Source organism: Gorilla gorilla, chromosome 20 (assembly GCF_029281585.2).
Source record: "Gorilla gorilla gorilla isolate KB3781 chromosome 20, NHGRI_mGorGor1-v2.1_pri, whole genome shotgun sequence".
In the NCBI taxonomy this organism is placed as follows: domain Eukaryota; kingdom Metazoa; phylum Chordata; class Mammalia; order Primates; family Hominidae; genus Gorilla; species Gorilla gorilla.
The window spans coordinates 20,671,192-20,690,930 of record NC_073244.2 but is presented as its reverse complement, the minus strand read 5'-3'; the positions used below and the strand labels follow the sequence as shown (position 1 = coordinate 20,690,930).

At 44.7% G+C, this 19,739-nt stretch overlaps 1 protein-coding gene across 3 annotated transcripts in view; it reads left to right on the top strand.

The window, feature by feature from the left end:
• Window positions 1–19,739, top strand: part of ADGRE3 (adhesion G protein-coupled receptor E3) — a 53,441-nt gene that overhangs the window by 16,541 nt on the left and 17,161 nt on the right. For 2 of the 3 annotated variants that reach the window (XM_063701833.1, XM_055371986.2), the window contains 6 exons: window positions 3,090–3,273; window positions 7,077–7,196; window positions 10,497–10,681; window positions 13,563–13,730; window positions 16,224–16,421; window positions 19,504–19,739. In XM_063701833.1, coding sequence (XP_063557903.1) covers window positions 3,090–3,273; window positions 7,077–7,196; window positions 10,497–10,681; window positions 13,563–13,730; window positions 16,224–16,421; window positions 19,504–19,739 — 1,091 coding nt within the window. The remainder of the gene's footprint in view (window positions 1–3,089; window positions 3,274–7,076; window positions 7,197–10,496; window positions 10,682–13,562; window positions 13,731–16,223; window positions 16,422–19,503) is intronic. The other variant, XM_063701834.1, reaches the window with a different exon arrangement.

Here is a 19,739-nt window from a genome sequence, read left to right as displayed (position 1 = left end):
TATACAATTATATATTATGTATAATTGTGGTATGTATACATATATCTATAGATAGATAGATACAGCTATACCATTAGGTATACCACTATATATGTATCATTATCCAGCTCACTATAGATATATCTCTATATATACAGTTGAACAACACACATTTGAACTGCGGGGATCCACTTACACGAGGACATTTTTCAACCAAATGTGAATCAAAACTACAGTATTGCCGGGCTTGGCGTGGTGGCTCACGCCTGTAATCCCAGCACTTTGGGAGGCCGAGGTAGGCATGTTACTTGAGGTCAGGAGTTCGAGACCAGCCTGGCCAACATGGTGAAACTTCATCTCTACTAAAAAATACAAAAATTAGCCAGGTATGATGGCACATGCCTGCAATCCCAGCAACCCCAGAGGCTGAGGCAGGAGAATCACTTGAATCCAGAAGGCGGAGGTTGTGGTGAGTGGAGATGTTGCCACTGCACTCCAGCCTGGGTGACAGAGCAAGACCCCGTCTCAAAAAAAAAAAAAAAAAAAAAATATATATATATATATATATATATAGGCAGGATGCAAAACTCACAAAGAGGAAGCACTGACTTTTCATGAGTGAGTTCCATGGGTCTTAAGTATGCATGGATTGGATCTGAGCATATATGGACGATCCTGGAACCAATGCCATGCGTATACCAAGAGGGCTCTGTATCTGTATCTACTTATAGATATAGGTATAGATAGACACACACAGTGTGCGTGTGCGTACATACATATGACAGTGTGTGAGTGTGTGTGTGAGCGTGTGTGTGTTGCCATCTAAAGACAGGAATCTATCCCAGACCAAGAAAGACAGGCCAAGAGAGGGTATATCAAGGCCTGCTGCACTGCTGCAAAAGAGATCCAAGTATCCAGTGGTATCCATTATTGTCTCCGGCCAACTGACGGCATTTATATAAATATGTGATTACATCATGTAATCAATCCCTAGACTGTGAGCTTTTTGAGGAAGGGAATAAAACCAACCCCAAATTAGGAGTTCAAGGAATGATCACTGAAGTAATGAACAAATAAAGAATCAAGTAATCAGGCCGGGCATGGCGGCTAACGCCTGTAATCCCAGCACTTTGGGAGGTGGGTGGATCACCTGAGGTCAGAAGTTCAAGACCAGCCTGGCCAACATGATGAAACCCCCATGTCTACAAAAAACACAAAAATTAGCCGGGCATGGGGGCGCATGCCTGTAATCCCAGCTACTCAGGAGGCTGAAGCAGGAGAATCACTTGAACCCAGGAGGCGGAGGTTGCAGTGAGCTGAGATCACGCCACTGCACTCCAGCCTGGGCAACAGAGCAAGACTCCATCTCAAAAATAAATAAATAAATACACAATGATATAGGAGTTAAGAAGAAATTACTTAGGCAGATGGTGAGGATACGGAAGTCCTCAGTGAGGTTTTCCTTTTAATGAAGAGCAGCCCCAAATTTTCTTTTCTAACAAAGAGCAGCCTGTAAAATCGAGCTGCGGACATAGACAAGCAAGCTGGAAGCTTATGGGTCAATGCCAGCAGCTGTGCCAATAGGAAAAGGCTGCCTGGGACTAGACATGATCAAAATGGCAGCTCCATCTTCCCTTCTCTTTGCCAGTCACGTGTACAGTAAGGAGCAGACAAGATGGTACTGGCCAAGTGGGTAGGGCAACCAGCCTTCCCCGAGCAGTAAGTAAATGTCGCACCTGGCCCAACCAATCTGTGGGCCCTACATAATTCAGACACCGCCTCCTCAGCCTGACTATAAAATCTAGTGCCTGAATATAAAATCTAGTCGGTGGGCGGGATTTTGCTTTCTTTCGGGCATCCCTCTCTCTCGCAAGGGAGAGAGCTGTTCTACTTTCTTTTTTTTTTTTTTTTTTTTTTTTTTTGAGATGGAGCCTCGCTCTGTCGCCCAGGCTGGAGTGCAGTGATGCGATCTCGGCTCACTACAACCTCTGCCTCCTCTGCCTTCCAGGTTCAAGCGATTCTCCTGCCTCAGCATCCCAACTAGCTGGGATTACAGGCACGCGCCACCATGCCCAGCTAATTTTGTATTTTCAGTAGAGATGGGGTTTCACCGTGTTGGTCAGACTGGTCTTGAACTCCTGACCTCAGATGATCCACCCCCCTCGGCCTTCCAAAGTTCTGGGATTACAGGCATGAGCCACCGCGCCCTGCCCTCTTTTCTTTTTCTTTTGCCTATTAAACCTCCACTCCTAAACTCACTCCTCGTGTGTGTCCATGTCCTTCATCTTGGCGCAAGATGACAAACTCTGGGTATTTACCCCAGACAGTGACGCTGCTTCAATAGTGGCAACCACTCCCTTGTTGCGACAGTGACAACCGAAAATGTCTCCAGCCATCACCACATGTGCCCTGTGGAGGGAGTAGCAGAATCGCCCCCCAGTTGAGAACCACTGGTCTATTTCTAACAAACTTATCACTACCTTGTTGGCAAAAAACGTTAATAATAACTAACCCAATCAGGCACGGTGGCTAACTCCTATAATCCCATCACTTTGGAAGGCCAAGGCAGGAGAATCGTTTGAGCCCAGGAGTTCCAGACCAGCCTGGGCAACATAGCAAGACCCTGTCTATACAAAAAAAAAAAATTAAAAAATTAAGCAAGCATGGCGGTGTGCACCTGTAATCCCAGCTACTCAGGAGACTGAAGCATGAGAATCACTTGAACCCAGGAGCTGGAGGCTGCAGTGAGCCAAGATCCCACCACTGCACTCTAGCCTGGGCGACAGAGCAATACTCTGTCTCAAAAATAATAATAGTGACTCACTCTTACATAGCTTTTACCAGATACAGACACTGTCCTAAAAGAAGAGCATCTGTTAACTCATTTAATCCTCCAGAAAAACGCTTTGAGTTCCTTTTCCTGTCGTGGGGCACAGAGTGATTGAGTGACTTGCCCAAGGTCGCAAAGCTGGGACATGAGGAAGTGCCAGGATTTGAACGTGGTTCCTCCAGCTCCAGAGCCTGCTTTCTCATGCTTTCTACTGTTCTTTTGGATATGGGACTTACCAGATTACATTTTTAAAAAATGAAAATTCTTTATGTCTTCAAAGCTGCAAAAGATTGTGGACAAATTTGAGTCACTTCTCACCAATCAGACTTTATGGAGAACAGAAGGGAGACAAGAAATCTCATCCACAGCTACCACTATTCTCCAGGATGTGGAATCGAAAGTTCTAGAAACTGCCTTGAAAGCTCCAGAACAAAAAGTCCTGAAAATCCAAAACGATAGTGTAGGTAAGACAATAATGAGGCCTGATACACCCTGGGGACTGGTTAGCAGCTGGGATCTGGGTTAGGCAATTAGAAAAAAAAAATTGAATACACCACATGAGTCCCTTTATATAAATTACAAAAATTTATATAAATTCTAGAAAAAGCAAACTTATCTAGAGTGACAGGGAGGGGCAGGAGGGAGGGGTGGCAGAGGCATGAGAAAATCTGGGGAAACAATTAGGGGTGATAGAAATCTTCCTGCCTTGATAGTGGTGTTGATTTCAGAGGTGTGTGCACCCAACAAAACTCACCAGATTGTACACTTTAATATGTGCAGTTGGTTAGACATCAATTATACCTCAATAAAGTTGTTTATTCAGAAGATTGCCAATAGTTTCCAATCCCAGGTCTGGAATTTTCACTTAAATGTAGTTTGAGGACCAGGCATGATGGCTCACGACTGTATTCCCAGCACTTTGGGAGGCTGAGGTGGGAGGGTTAATTCAGCCCAGGAGCTCAAGACCGGCCTGGGCAACATAGCGAGACCCCCATCTCTTTAAAAAAATTTTTAAAATTTGCCAGGTGCAGTGGCTTGTACCTGTGGTCTCAGCTACTCGGGAGGCTGAGGGAGAGGATGGCTTGAGTCCAGGAGTTTGAGGGTGCAGTGAACTATGATCATGCCATTGCCACTCCAACCTGGATGGCAGAACAAGAACCTGTCTCATTAAAAAAAAAAAAAAAAAAAAAAAAAAACAGGTTTTGGGCTGGGCATGGTGGCTTACACCTATAATCCCAGCACTTTGGGAGGCCAAGGTGGGTGGATCACTTGAGGCCAGTAGTTTGAGACCAGCCTGGGCAACATGGTGAAACTTCATCTTTACTAAAAATACAAAAATTAGCCGGGCGTGGTAGCTCACGACTGTAATCCCAGCTACTCCGGAGGCTGAGGTGGGAGAATCACTTGAACCGGGGAGGCAGAGGTTGCAGTGAGCCGAGATCACATCACTGCACTCCAGCCTGGGTGACAGAGCAAGACTCCATCTTAAATTCAAAAAAAAAAAAAAAAAAAAAAAACACACACACACAGCAGGTTTTGAAAAAGTCAGTGCCTATTCTTCTTGGAAAACAGGAATCTGGATACTTTGGTTCAAAATCAAAACATTTTCCAGATTGCAAGTAAATCTCATCTCTCCTGATTTTGCCATGTCCTAACTGTTTGATCTGAGACCAGTGCCCTCACCTCATTGGGCTTCATTCTCCTGTCAATAAAATGAGGATAATATTAGCTGGACATGGTGGTGTGCAAATGAAGTCCCAGCTACTTAGGAGGCTGAGGTGGGAGGATCGCTTGAGCCCAGGAATTCGAGGCTGCAGTGAGCTGAGATTGCACCACTGCACTCTAGCCTGGACAACAGAGTGAGAGCCTGTCTCAAAAAAAATTTTTAATAGAGATAATGAAAGTGCACGTAATGCACTTAGGACTAGGATACCTCAGAAGCTAAACGACTCAAACTTTTAAGAAAGAAGAAAAACTACGGTAGTAATTGCTGTAATTATGATTATTCTATCTTTCCACTCTTTAATATTATGAAATATTACCAAAATAGTGACATTCTTTTTTACAGGAAACACATAGTTTAATGTAGAAAATATTAAATAATATAAAAACAAGTCAAAATGAGGTTTGATAAAAATAACACAGAGTAACAAGCGATAATATAATGGATGATGAAATTAACATTGTGGGCAGGATGAGGTGGCTCACGCCTGTAATCCTAGCACTTTTGGAGGCTAAGGCAGGCAGATCACTTGAGGTCAGGAGTTCGAGATCAGCCTGGCCAACATGGTGAAACCGTGTTTCTACTAAAAAAATACCAAAAAAAAGTAGCCAGGCATGGTGGTGCATGCCTGTAATCCCAGCTACTTGTGAGGCTGAGGAAGGAGAATCGCTTGAACCCAGGGGACAGAGGTTGCAGTTAGCTGAGAGCATGCCACTGCACTCCAGCCTGGGCCAAAGAGCAAGACTCCATCTCAAAAATAATAATAATAACAATAAATTCACTTACACTGAGCTCAAGAATTTCTATTCCTTAAAACGTACTAAATGAATGAAACAGTAGGTGAAAAACATTAATACATAATTAGAGTAAATACTTGTAAACTTTTCAAAAACTGAGAGTCAATATTAGACAAACCAGTAGTAGTTTCTAGAATGTCATTAGTGTCATTCTTTTTTTCTTCTTCTTCTTTTTTTTTGAGATGGAGTCTTGCTCTATTGCCCAGGCTGGAATGCAGTGGCATGATCTAGGTCACTGCAACCTCTGCCTCCTGGGTGCAAGCAATTCTCCTGCCTCAGCCTTCCTAGTAGCTGGGATTACAGGTGCCTACCACCATGCCCAGCTAATTTTTGTGTATTAGTAGAATGGGGTTTCACCATGTTGGCCAGGCTGGTCTTGAACTCCTGACCTCAAGCAATCAACTGGCCTCAGCCTCCCAAAGTGCTGGGAATTCAGGCATGAGCCACTGCACCCAGCCATAAAATAGTGTCATTCTTGATGTGCTGTTTTGTTGCTTGCTTCTCTTTTTTTTTAACCTTTTAATATGCACAAAAGGAAATAGGAGAATAAAATCCCTGATGCACCCATCACCCAATTCAACAATTTCCATCTCACAGCCAGTCTTGGGTTGTCTGTTTTTAAGATACATATTTTCATGAGCTTAACATTTTTTAGCTTTATTAAGGTGTAACTGATAAAGAAAATTGTATATATTTAAGGTGTACAATAGGATGACTTGATATACATATATACTGTGGAATGATCACCACAATCAAATTAGCTAACACATCCATCACTCACGTGGTTACCTTTTTTCTCATGAGTTTTTCTTGATTGCAATTCATTTGTGACTTTATTTTTATTTGAAGCCCTGGTTCCCCACCACAGAGATATATCATCACTTATTTATTTATTTACTTACTTGTTTTTGAGACAGAGTCTCACTCCATCATCCAGGCTGGAGTGCAGTGGCGTGATCTCAGCTCACTGCAACCTCTGCCTCCCCGGTTCAAACTATTCTCGTGCCTCAGCCTCCCAAGTAGCTGAGACTACAGGTGCACACCACCATGCCCAGCTAATTTTTGTATTTTTAGTAGGGATGGGGTTTCACCATGTTAGCCAGGCTGGTCTTGAACTCCTGGCCTCAAGCAATCCACCTGCCATGGCCTCCCAAAGTGCTGGGATTACAAGCATGAGCCACTGTGCCCAGCCCATGTCATCACTTATTTAATCAATCACCTCTTGTTGAACATCTAGATAATCCCCCATTTTCCACCATTATCATCTAAGCTGCTATGAACTTTCTTGTAGCTAAATCTGCCCTCCATCCACAATCGTTTTCTGAGAATAAATTCCTAGAAATAGAACTGTATCTTCAAAGGTTTATGCTAAGAGCTGTTAGTTAAGAACTTGGTTTCAGGAATTAGAGTCTTACCTAACTTCTGACTTCAGTTTCCTCATCTATAGAGTTGTCCCTGATGAAGTTATAGGTTTATAAGGTGACATGTGTAAGGCTCTTAGCTCAGTGCCCGACACATCCTAGATATTCAGTATATGTGAGCCATTTATGTTGCTATGAACATTTTTTTTTTAGAGGCAGCATCTCACTGTGTTGCCTGGACTCGAATTCCTGGGCTCAAGCAATCCTTCTGCCTCAGCCTCTTGAGTAGTTGGGACTACAGGCATGCACCACCATGTCCTGTTCCTATGCATATTTTTAAAGTTTCTTACAATATCACTAAGCCTGCCCATTGCTTTTCTTACCAGCTATTGAAACTCAAGTGATTACAGACAATTGCTCTGAAGAAAGAAAGACATTCAACTTGAACGTCCAAATGAACTCAATGGACTTCCGTTGCAATGACGTCATCCAGGGAGACACACAAGGTATGCCTGACGGCTGCATTCAGAATCCTTCACACAGAGCCATGTCACTGTGTGAGTCATGGGGAAACAAGCCCACTGGGCTCTCCCCTCATGGGCTTGTTACCCTCAAACTACGACATTGGAGATTTTCCCTTTAAAAAAAAAAAAGACATTTTCCCAAAATGGAGGTTTTCTATTATTCAGTATGGGAGGGACTTTGCAATTTGGGATGGTGGGGAAGTGCTGTTCTGCCTGTGTCCCAGTTTGGGTTCACCCAGAAGCAAACCCTGAAAGAAGTGTGAGAAGTTTCTTTGGGAGGTGATCCCCAGGAACAACAGTGGGTGTATTCATCAGTGTTCTCCAGAGGATCACAACTAAAGAGCTGAAGAGTGTAGGGTGTGGGGGGTGTCGGAAGAGAGGAGAGAGAGAGAGAGAGAGAGAGAGAGAGAGAGAGAGAGAGAGAGAGATGGAGACAGAGAGCAAGAGATGAGAGAGATGGAGAGAAAAAGAGGTGGAGAGGCAGATGGGTAAAGAGAGATGGAGAGAAAGATGGGGAGAGAGGTGGAAAGAGAGACATGGGGAGAGACAGATGGGAAGAGAGAGATGGGGAGAGAAAGATGGAATTAGATGGGGAGAGAGATGTGGAAAGAGAGAGATGGGGAGAGCGATGGAAAGAGAGAGATGGGGACAGCGATGGAAAGAGAGAGAAGGGGAGAGAGATGGAAAGAGAGAAGGGAAGAGAGATGGAAAAAGATGGGGAAAGAGAGATGGAAAGAGAAAGATGAGAAAAGAGAGATGGGGTGAGCGGTGGAAAGACAGAGATGGGGAGAGAAATGGAAAGAGAGAGAAGGGAAGAGAGATGGAAAGAGAGAGATGGGGACAGAGATGGAGAGGAAAGAGATGCAAAGAGAGAGATAGGGGAGAGAGATGGGGGAGAGATAGGAAGAGAGGTGGAAAGAGAGAGATGAGGAGAGAGAGATGGGAAGAGAGAGATGAGGAGAGGGATGGAAAGAGAGAGATGGGGAGAGAGAGATCAAAAGCAAGAGATGGGGAGAGAGATGGGAAGAGAGGGATGGGGAGAGAGATGGAAAGAGAGATGGGGAGAAAGAGATGAAAAGAGGGATGGAGAGAGAGATGGAAAGAGAGAGATGGAGAGAGAGAGATCAAAAGAGAGAGATGGGGAGAAAGGTGGAAAGAGAGAGATGGGGAGAGAGAGATGAAATTAGAGAGATGGGGAGAGAGATGGAAAGAGAGAGGTGGGGAGAGAGAGATGGAAAGAGAGATGGGGAGAGAGATGGAAAAAGAGAGATTGGCAGAGGGAGATCAAAAGTGAGAGACGGGGAGAGAGAGATGGAAAGAGAGATGGGGAGAGAGATTGGAAAAGAGAGATGGGCAGAGGGAGATCAAAAGCGAGAGATGGGAAGAGAGAGATCAAAAGCGAGATGGAGAGATGGAAAGAAAGAGATGGGGAGAGAAAGATGGAAAGAGATAGATGGAAAGAGAGACATGTGGAGAGAGAGATGGAATTCGAGAGATGGGGAGAGAGATGGGGAGAAAGATGGAAAGAGAGATAGGGAGAGAGAGATGGAATTAGAGAGATGGGGAGAGAGATATGGAAAGAGAGAGATGTGGAAAGAGATCGAAAGGGAGAGATGGGGAGAGAGAAATGGGGGAGAGAGATGGAAAGAGAGAGATGGGGAGAGAGAAGGAAAGAAAGAGATGAGGAGGGACGAGGAGAGGCATTTTAAAGAATTGGCTCACCTGACTATGGAAGGCCGACATGTCCAAAATCTGCAGGGTGGGCAGGCAGGCAGGAGACACGAGGAAGAACTGATAGTGCAGCTTGAATCCAAAGATAGTATGAGGCCAGAACTACCTCTTTCTCAGGAGACCTTAGTCTAGTTTCTCTTGAGGCCTTCAACTGATTGGATAAGGCCCACCCACATTATAGCAGGCAATCTGTTTTACTCAGTTTACTGATTTAAATATTAATCTCATCTTTACAACACCTTCACGGCAACATCCATGCCTCATGTCTGGGGACCATGGCCTAGCCAAATGGACATGTAAAATGAACTATCACAGTAAGTAAGAGGCAAAGTAAGACAGGCAAGTAAAGGCAGCCAGTGAGGTAGGTACCTGAGTGAGCAGCTTGCTGTTGGGGTACCTGGGGCTCAATATCACTGAGTTGTCCCATTCGAGAAGAGGCAGCTAGGACGTCTGTCCATCTGCTCTGATCTATCATTGGTGGAGGGTTGCTCCGGGGGCTGAACTTTCAAGCTCTTCCAGCCTGTCCTCTGTGCAGGCCAAACACAAATTCACGCCCATGGAAGTTCCCAGGCAGAACCACCGATGCTTACAGCAGAATTCATCAGCATATTAAAGAAACCAAGAATGCCAGGGATTCGAGCCAGGGTGCCCACCGTACCTACAGCCTTTGTAAGAAGAAATAGATTATCATTCATTGTCTCAGTGTTACCAGACTTTGAAGTTTCCAGAAAATGCAAAAAGTGGGTTGTTTGTAGGAAAACATCTTTTTTTTTTTTTTTTTTTTTTTTTGAGATGGAGTCTCACTCTGTCACCCAGACTGGAGTGCAGTGGCGTGATCGCAGCTTACTTCAGCCTCCACCTCTTGGGTTCAAGCGATTCTCCAGCCTCAGCCTCCCAAGTAGCTGGGATTACAAGTATGTGCCACCACAACCAGCTAATTTTTGTATTTTTAGTAGAGACAGGGTTTCACCATGTTGACCAGGCTGGTCTTGAACTTCTGACCTCAAGTGATCCACCCTGCCCTCAGCCTCCCAAAGTGCTGGGGTTACAGGTGTGAGCCACCATGCCCGGCGCCAGCACTCTGTTAAAACGAATCCTCCAGGGATCACAGGATTTAAGCTCCATCTGAGAACAACTCTTCTAAAAAATGGCAGACCGGGCATGGTGGCTCATGCCTGTAATCCCAGCAGTTTGGGAGACCAAGACATGTGGATCACTTGAGGTCAGGAGTTCGAGACCAGCCTGGCCAACATAGTGAAACCCTATCTCTACTAAAAAGACAAAAAATTAGCCAGGCATGGTGGTGAGTGCCTGTAATCCCAGCTACTTGGGAGGCTGAGGCAGGAGAATCACTTGAACCCGGGAGGCGGAGGTTGCAGTGAGCCAAGATCACGCCACTGCACTCCAGCCTGGCTGGGCGACAAGAGCGAGACTCCGTCTCAAAAAAAAAAAAAAAAAGAAAGAAAGAAAGAAAGAAAGAAAGAAAGAAAGAAAGAAAGAAAGAAAGAAAGAAAAGGAAAGAAAAAAGATTCCATCTTTCTTTTTCCTCAGGTCCCAGTGCCATTGCCTTTATCTCATATTCTTCTCTTGGAAACATCATAAATGCAACTTTTTTTGAAGAGACGGATAAGAAAGATCAAGTGTATCTGAACTCTCAGGTTGTGAGTGCTGCTATTGGACCCAAAAGGAACATGTCTCTCTCCAAGTCTGTGACGCTGACTTTCCAGCACGTGAAGGTGGGTCACAGGTATGATTTGAGCTTGTGGGTTCTCAAGGAGGCAGGCCAAACGATGTGTGTATCATCCCAGGCTGTGGTTCTAGACCCACTCTGTTCAGGGTTGTAGTCAGGAGCACCTGTCGCTATTGAGCATTTGAAATGTAGCTGGTCTGAATCGAGATTTTGAAGACAGTATTTCCAGATTTACATCTTGTAAATCAGCCTTTGAAGACTTAATAAGAAGAAAACAATTAGCTTGATTTAAACCAGGCAGGCTGGCATGCTCCTATAGTTCCAGCTACTCGGGAGGCTGAGGCAAGAGGATTGCTTGAGCCCAGGAGTTGGAGGCTGCAGTGAGCTATGATTGCACCACTGCACTCCAGCCTGGGGCACAGAGCAAGACACTGTCAGAAGAAGAAGAAAAACAGTAAGGAGAAGAAGAAAAGAAACAAAGAAACAAAGAGGAAAGAAGGAAGGAAGGAAGGAAGGAAGGAGGGAGGGAGGGAGGAAGGGAGGGAGGGAAGTGACTGAGAATTTCCCCAAACCAATGTCAAACACCAAACCACAGATCCAGGAGTTTCAGAGAACCAATAAGAATAAATGCAAAAAAAATAATAATAATAATTAGCTAGATGTAATCATTCTACATGGTATGCAAATACAAGTAGTATAAATCACACTGTATCCCATAAATATATACAATTATAATGTATAAATTAAAAATATATTTTTAAAAAGTAAATCAAAACAAAAAAAGAAAAGAAGAAAGGTCACACCTGTAATCCCAGCACTTTGGGAGGCCAAGGTGGGGGGATCATGAGGTCAAGTGATCAAGTGGCCAACATCGTGAAACCCCATCTCTACTAAAAATACAAAAATTAGCTGGGCATGGTGGCACATGCCTGTAGTCCCAGCTACTTGGGAGGGTGAGGCAGGAGAATCGCTTGAACCCAGGAGGCGGAGGTTGCGGTGAGCCAAGATCGCGCCACTGCACTCCAGCCTGGCAACAGAGTCAGACTCCGTCTCAGAAAAAAAGAAAGAAAAGAAGAAAGGAATGTAAAATATCTCCTTGATAATATCTATGTTGATTATATTTATTAATTTATACTGATATATTTAAAAGATACTATGTTGGATATAGTGGGTTAAATAAAATTTATTATTAAAGTTAATTGATCTATATCTTTACCTTTTTTGAGAAAGGGTCTCATTCTGTTGTCCAGGCTGGAGTGCAGTTGCACAATCATAGCTCACTACAGCCTCGAACTCCTGGGCTCAAGGGACTCTCCCACTTCAGCCTCCCCAGCAGTTGGAACTACAGGTGTGTGCCACCATGCCCAACTAATTATTTTATTTTTGGTAGAAGGGGGGACTCATAATGTTGTCCAGGCTGGTCTCAAACTCCTGGCCTCAAGCAACCCTCCCACCTCAGCTTCTTAAAACCCTGAAATTATAGGTATGAACGACTTCATCCGGCCTGTTTTTCTATTTTCTTTTTTTTTTTTTTTTTTCCTTTTTTGAGTCGGAGTCTCTGTCGCCCAGGCTGAAGTGCTGTGGTGCGATCTCAGCTCACTGCAACCTCCGCCTCCCAGGCCCAAGCGATTCTCCTGCCTCAGCCTCTCAAGTAGCTGGGATTACAAGCAAGTGCCACCACACCTGGCTCATTTTTGTATTTTTAGTAGAGATGATGTCTGGCCATGTTGGACAAACTTGTCTCCAAGTCCTGACTTTAGGTGACCCACCCGCCTTGGCTTCCCAAAGTGCTGGGATTACAGTCATGAGCCACTGTGCCTGGCTTCAAAGGCTCATTTTATTCTCTCTCCTCATGACGTTTCTTTCCTATATCATGCCTCTCATTGCATGAGCAATTATTGTGTTGTAAGGGAGTAGAGACAAAATTGATTATACAACGACCAGGGACATTTGGCTTAGAGAGACTTTAGGGAAAAACATGAGAGCTTCAGACTCCACTGTTTTTTTTGGTTGTTTTTTTTTTTCCTCCCATGGTTGGGGCAAGGTTCTAAAACCAAAGAAATCTCTTGAAACTGTGGTTCCCAGGGAGCCTCTGCTTTATTTTATGTTACATAAAATCCCAAAAGAGCTGCGGTTATGGATCGGGGGTCCTGGAGGCCGCATAAAATAGAAATCAGGTACAGCGGCTCATGCCCGTAACTACAGCCCCTTGGGAGGCCAAGGCAGGAGGATTGCTTGAGGCCAGGAGTTCAAGACCAGCCTGGGCAATATGTTGAAACCCCATCTCTACTAAAAATACAAAAGTTAGCTGGGCATGGTGGTGCACAGTTGTAGTTCTAGCTACTCTGGAGGCTGAGATGGGAGGATCGTTTGAGCCAGGGAGGTCAAGGTGGCAGTGAGTTGTGATTGCGTCACGGCACTCCAGCCTGGGTGACAGAATGAGACCCCGTCTCAAAAACAAACAAACAAAACAGAAATCACCTGAGTCACTCTTCACACAGGTGCCTTAGCAGGTGGCACCCTGGCATAGGCCAACACTGAGAACTATCCCTCCTGAGGAAAAAGACAATGAGCTGGCCAGACGCAGTGGCTCATGCCTGTATGATCCCAGCACTTTGGGAGGCAAAGGCAGGCAGATTGCTTGAGTCCAGGAGTTCGAGACCAGCCTGGGCAGCACAGTTGAACCTGTCTCTACAAAAAATACAAAAATTAGCCTGGTGTGGTACTGCACGTCTGTAATCCCAGCTACTCGGGAGGCTGAGGCAGGAGAATCGCTTGAACCCGGGAAGCGGAGGTTGCAGTGAGCCGAGATTGAGCCACTGCACTCCAGCCTGGGTAACAAAGCAAGATTTTGTCTCAAAAAAAAAAAAAAAAAAAGAAAGAAAGAAAGACAAAGACAATGAGCCCTTTCCATTTTCTATTTTCAGATGAACCCCAGTACCAAAAAGGTCTTCTGTGTCTACTGGAAGAGCACAGGGCAGGGCAGCCAGTGGTCCAGGGATGGCTGCTTCCTGATACACGTGAACAAGAGTCACACCATGTGTAATTGCAGTCACCTGTCCAGCTTCGCTGTCCTGATGGCCCTGACCAGCCAGGTATGATGTATATGTTTTATTCTTCCAGCAAATACTTTCTGAGCCCCTACTAAGTGGTAATAAGTGCTATTAAAAAAAAAAAAACTGAAAAAAGGCCGAGCATGGTGACTCATGCCTTTAATCCCAGCACTTTGGGAGGCCAAGACGGGCAGATCACCTGAGGTCAAGAGTTTGAGACCAGCCTGGCCAACATGGCAAAAACCCATCTCTGCTAAAAATACAAAAATTCGCCAAACATAGTGGTACATGCCTGTAATCCCAGCTACTCAGGAGGCTGAGACAAGAGGATGGCTTGAACCCGGGAGGCAGAGGTTTCAGGGAGCTGAGAGCAAGCCATTGCACTCCAGCCTGGGTGATAGAGCAAGACTCCACCTCAAAAAAAAAAAAAAATCAACATGTGGAAAAGACGCAAGGTAAGAAGTCCAGGAGAAACCTTATGCAAGCTTCCAGTGTCCTCTCCCAGGAAAGTCACACAGATGCAGTTCATTCTCCCAGCAATTACTTATGACAACGCATGTGAAGTGTTGTCAGCCAGGGAAGCTCACCAGAGCTTTGGTGTTCAGGGTGTGTATTGGGGGATCATTCACATAGGTATGCAATGCCTACATGGTTGACCTCAGTTGCTCAGACTATAGGACCCCAGGGCAAAAATATGATTACTGGGCCAGGCACAGTGGCTCACACCTGTAATCCCAGCACTTTGTGAGGCCAAGGCAGGCAGATCACGAGGTCAGGAGATCAAGACCATCCTGACCAACATGGTGAAACCCCATCTCAACTAAAAATACAAAAGTTAGCCAGGTGTGGTGGCACACGCCTGTTGTCCCAGCTACGCAGGAGGCTGAGGCAGGAGAATTGCTTGAACCTGGGAGGCAGAGGTTGCAGCGAACCGAGATCGCACCACGGCACTCCATCCTGGCGACAGAGCGAGACTCTGTCTAAAAAAAAAAAAACCATGATTACTATAAACCACATCATGAATGACTACTATTAAAAAGTCAAAAAATAACAGATGCTGGTGAGGTAGCAGAAAAAAAGGAACACACACTGTTGGTGGGGTTGTAAATTGGTTCAACCATTGTGGAAAGCAGCATGGCAATTTCTCAAAGAGCTGAAAACAGGACTACCATTCAACCCAGCAATCCTGTTACTGGGTATATACCCAAAGGAATATAAATCATTCTATCATAAAGACACATGCACATGTATGTTCACTGCAGCACTATTCACAATAGCAGAGACATAGAATCAACCTAAATGCCCATCAGTGGTAGACTGGATAAAGAAAATGTGGTACATATGGAATACATACACCATGGAATACTATGCAGCCATCAAAAAGAATGAGATCATGTCCTTTGCAGGGACACGGATGGAGCTGGAGGCCATTATCCTTAGCAAACTAACACAGGAACAGAAAACCAAATACTCGTGTTCTCACTTATAAGTGGGAGCTACATGAGGAGAACATATGGACACAAAGATGGGAACAACAGACACTGGGGCCTATCGGACGGTGGAGAGTGGGAGGAGGGAGAGGACCAGGAAAAATAACTAATGGGTACTAGGCTTAATACCTAGGTGAAAAAATAATCTGTACAAGAAACCCCCGCGACAGGGGTTTACCTATGTAACAAACCTGCACATGTATCTCTGAACTTAAAGAAGTTTTTTAAATCCCTTCATTAGTATGAGCTCTCTGATCAAACTGGTACTGCATAGCACAAGCCCTCTGCATACAAAGACACTTTATTTTTTTGTTTAGATACGGGGTCTCACTTGTTGCTCAGGCCGGTCTTGAACTCCTGGCCTCCAGCAATCCTCCCACCTCAGCTTCCCAAAGCATTGGGATTACAGGTGTGAGACACCATGGCCCAAAAATCACTTCGTAAAGATTGTGGTAAAATACACAGAACATAAAATCTACCATCTTAGCCATTTTTAAATGTATATACAGTTCAGTAAAGTACAATCATATTGTGCAGTCATCAACCACCATCCATCTCCAGAACCCTTTCATCTTGCAACACTGAAACTCTTCACTCCTTAACCAACTCCCTATTCTCTCTCTCTCCTCTCCCCAGCTTCTGGTAACTGCCATTCTACTTTTTTTAGGGGAAAAAATCATATGTCCAAACTCATCAAAGTGTATACATTTAATATGAGTAATTTTGATACATTAAGTATACACCTCAATAAAGCTGAAAATAAAAAAGACAGTCTAGCAATCTATATTAGCAGTCTACATTAACAATCACATTAGCAGTCTGTATTAACAATCTACATTGGCAGTCTACATCAACAATCTACATTAGCCATCTATATTAGCAGTGTATATTAGCAGTCATCTACATTAGCAATCTACATTAGCAGTCTAACGGTCCCACACTACCACTGGGCTTGGTGCCTGTGTCTAGGATGCTCCAGTTCAAGGAGGGAGCCATAATCCCAGTGCAGGAAAGCATCACTGTGAACTTTTTTTCTCAGTCCCAGGAGGAGGATCCCGTGCTGACTGTCATCACCTACGTGGGGCTGAGCGTCTCTCTGCTGTGCCTCCTCCTGGCGGCCCTCACCTTCCTTCTGTGTAAAGCCATCCAGAACACCAGCACGTCACTGCATCTGCAGCTCTCGCTCTGCCTCTTCCTGGCCCACCTCCTCTTCCTCGTGGGGATTGATCGAACTGAACCCAAGGTACTGACAGTGTCTCAGAGGATGCCCTTTCTGCCCCAAGGTACACTGAGCTCATGGAGCAATGCTGCACTAGATTCCTTAATAAAATGTCCTTGGGTCTGTAGAGGAGAAAAATATAATTTTCCCGCTACCCTTCTGAGATCGTAGCTGGGACCCATATAACAAAAGACAGATAAGAGAAAAAGCAAACAGAAGTTCATTAACATATATGCATATTTCATATATACGTGGGAGATACCCAGGTAACGAGGCATTCTCAAAGAGGTAGTTTAGAACGACAGCGTTTTTGACAAAGAATGATAAATTTTTGAAGAAGGGGAAAAGATCTTGGGTCTCTAGGGGAACAAAGTATGGGAAGGCAAATATCTGGGAAATGAGTGATAGATAAAGGCTTAGTAGTATCATTGGTTGTATTACTCCATTTTCAGGCTGCTGATAAAGATATACCCAAGACTGGGAAGAAAAAGAGGTTTAATTGGACTTGCAGTTCCACATGGCAGGGGAGTCCTCAGAATCATGGCAGGAGGCGAAAGGCACTTCTTACATGGTGGCTGCAAGAGAAAAAATGAGGAAGATCCAAAAGCAGAAACCCCTGATAAAACCATCAGATCTAGTGAGATTTATTTCCTACCACGAGAACAATATGGGGAAAACCCCCCCCATGATTCAAATTATCTCCCACCGGGTCCTTCCCACAACATTTGGGAATTATGGGAGTGCAATTCAAGATGAGATTTGGGTGGGGACACAGAGCCAAACCATATCATCGGTTTTGTAGATTCCTCCGGTGTTGGCTCCAGACCAATGAGGATCTAAAGTTGTCTTGGTGGCCGGGCACAGTGGCTCACACCTGTAATCCCAGCACTTTGGGGGACTGAGGTGGGCAGATCACCTGAGGTCAGGAGTTCAAGACCAGCCTGGTCAATATGGCAAAACTCAGTCTCTACTAAAAATACAAAATATTAGCCAAGCATGGTGATGAGCACCTGTAATCCCAGCTACTTGGGAGGCTGAGGCAGGAGAATTGTTTGAACCCGGGAGGCAGAGGCTGCAGTGAGCCAAGATTGTGCCATTGCACTCCAGCCTGGGCAACAAGAGCAAAACTCCATCTTAAATAAATAAATAAATAAATAAGTTGTCTTAGTGATCAACTTTTGTCCCCTCCATAGCAAGGGTAGGAGGGTAGAAGGAAGAGAATAGGTATGAGGAATGCCTTTGTAAATTAATGTCCTGGTATACTATTCAGCCTTCAGAAAAAGAAGGAAATCCTGCCATTTGTGATAACATGGATGAACCTGGAGAGTGTTAAGCTGAGTGAAATAAGCAAGGCACAGAAAGACAAACAGTGCGTGATCTCACTTATGTGTGGAATCTAAAATAGCCAAACTCATAAAACCAAAGAGCAGAATGGTTGTTAGCAGAGACTAAGGCAGCAGGGAAGGGGTTTAGGGAGATGTTGGTCAAAGGATACCAAATTTCAGCTAGACGGGAAGAATAAATACAAGAGAGCTATTGTACATCATGACTATAGTCAATAACAATATATTCTATATTGAAAAATTGCTAACAAAGTAGATTTTAAGTGTTCTCACCCCCCAAAAAAGACAAGTACAAAAACGTATGTCCTGCTTTTAGGCAAATAGGGGGAGGGCAGAGAGCTATTTTTGTATCTGCTTCTTCTCAACTGCCTTCAGTTTAAAATAATCCCTTGGGCCAGACACAGTGGCTGACACCTGTAATCCCAGCACACTGGGAGGCAATAGTGGAAAGATCACTTGAGGCCAGGCGTTCGAGGCCTTCCTGGGCAATATAGTGAGACCTTGTCTCTACAAAAAAGCAAAAAAAATAACAAAATTAGCTGGACACAGTGCTGCACGTCTGTAGTCCCAGCTGCTTGGGAGGCTGAGGCAGGAAGATTACTTGAACCCAGGAGTTCGAGGCTGCAGTGAGCTATGATTGCAACCACTGTACTCCAGCCTGGGTGACAGAGCAAGACCATGTCTCAAAAAAAAAAGAATCATAATCATAATAATAATCTCTTATGCTAAAGTGAAACTTTTTTCTAAATTTTATTTTTTTATTGAAAAATAATAAATGTATAAAATTATGGGGTACAATGTGAAGTTTCCATACACATACACATTATGAAATGACCAAACCAGGATAATAAACATATCTATCACTTCCATACTTATCATTTCTTTGTGGTGAAAACATTTAAAATTCACTCTTTTAGGACTGGGGTGGCAGTTCATGCTTGTAATACCAGCACTTTAGGAGGCCAAGGCGGGAGGATCACTTCAGCCCAGGAGTTGGAGACTGGCCTGGGCAACACAGTGAGACCCCGTCTCTGCAAAAATTAGTGGATATGGTGGCACACACTTGTAGTCCCAGCTACTGGGGAGGCTGAGGTGGAAGGATCACTTGAGCCTGAGAGTTCAAGGCTGCAGTGAGCTATGATTGTGCCACTGCACTCCAGCCTGGGTGACAGAGTGAGAACCTGTCTCAAAGAAATAAAATAGAACAAAATCCACTCTTTTAGCAACTTTGAAATTCATAATATATTAACTATAGTCACCACGCAGTACAGTAGGAGTAGAGAGTAGAATGGAGGTTCCCAGAGGTTGAGGGGGGAAGTGGATGAGGAAAGGAGACATAGCTCAAAGTATACAAAGTCTTAGTTTAAAAGGAGGGATAAATTCTGGTGATCTGTTGCAAAGTGGCATAGGTGGAGGTGGCACATTCTGCTACCCTTTCAGTCCAAGGGCAGGTTGAAGGGATTGGTGCCCAGGTGGCCAAAGCTATCCTTGACTATCAACTATCTATTTTTTTAAATATAATTGAGATGGGGTCTCACTAAGTTGCCCAGGCTGGTAAACTCCTGGACTCCAGCAATCCTCCCACTTCAGCCTCCCAAAGTGCTGAGATTACAGACATGAGCCACTGCATCCAGTTCCCCTTTACTTTTAATGCCCTTGGTCTGATGTCAGGTGCTCTGAACCCAAAGCCAATGTCAAGGAGATGTCCTAGGGCCGTACTCCACCCTGACAACCCCTTCAGGTATCCCTTTCTCCTCCCCCAGGTGCTGTGCTCCATCATCGCCGGTGCTTTGCACTATCTCTACCTGGCCGCCTTCACCTGGATGCTGCTGGAGGGCGTGCACCTCTTCCTCACTGCACGGAACCTGACAGTGGTCAACTACTCAAGCATCAACAGACTCATGAAGTGGATCATGTTCCCAGTCGGCTATGGCGTTCCCGCTGTGACTGTGGCCATTTCTGCAGCCTCCTGGCCTCACCTTTATGGAACTGCTGATCG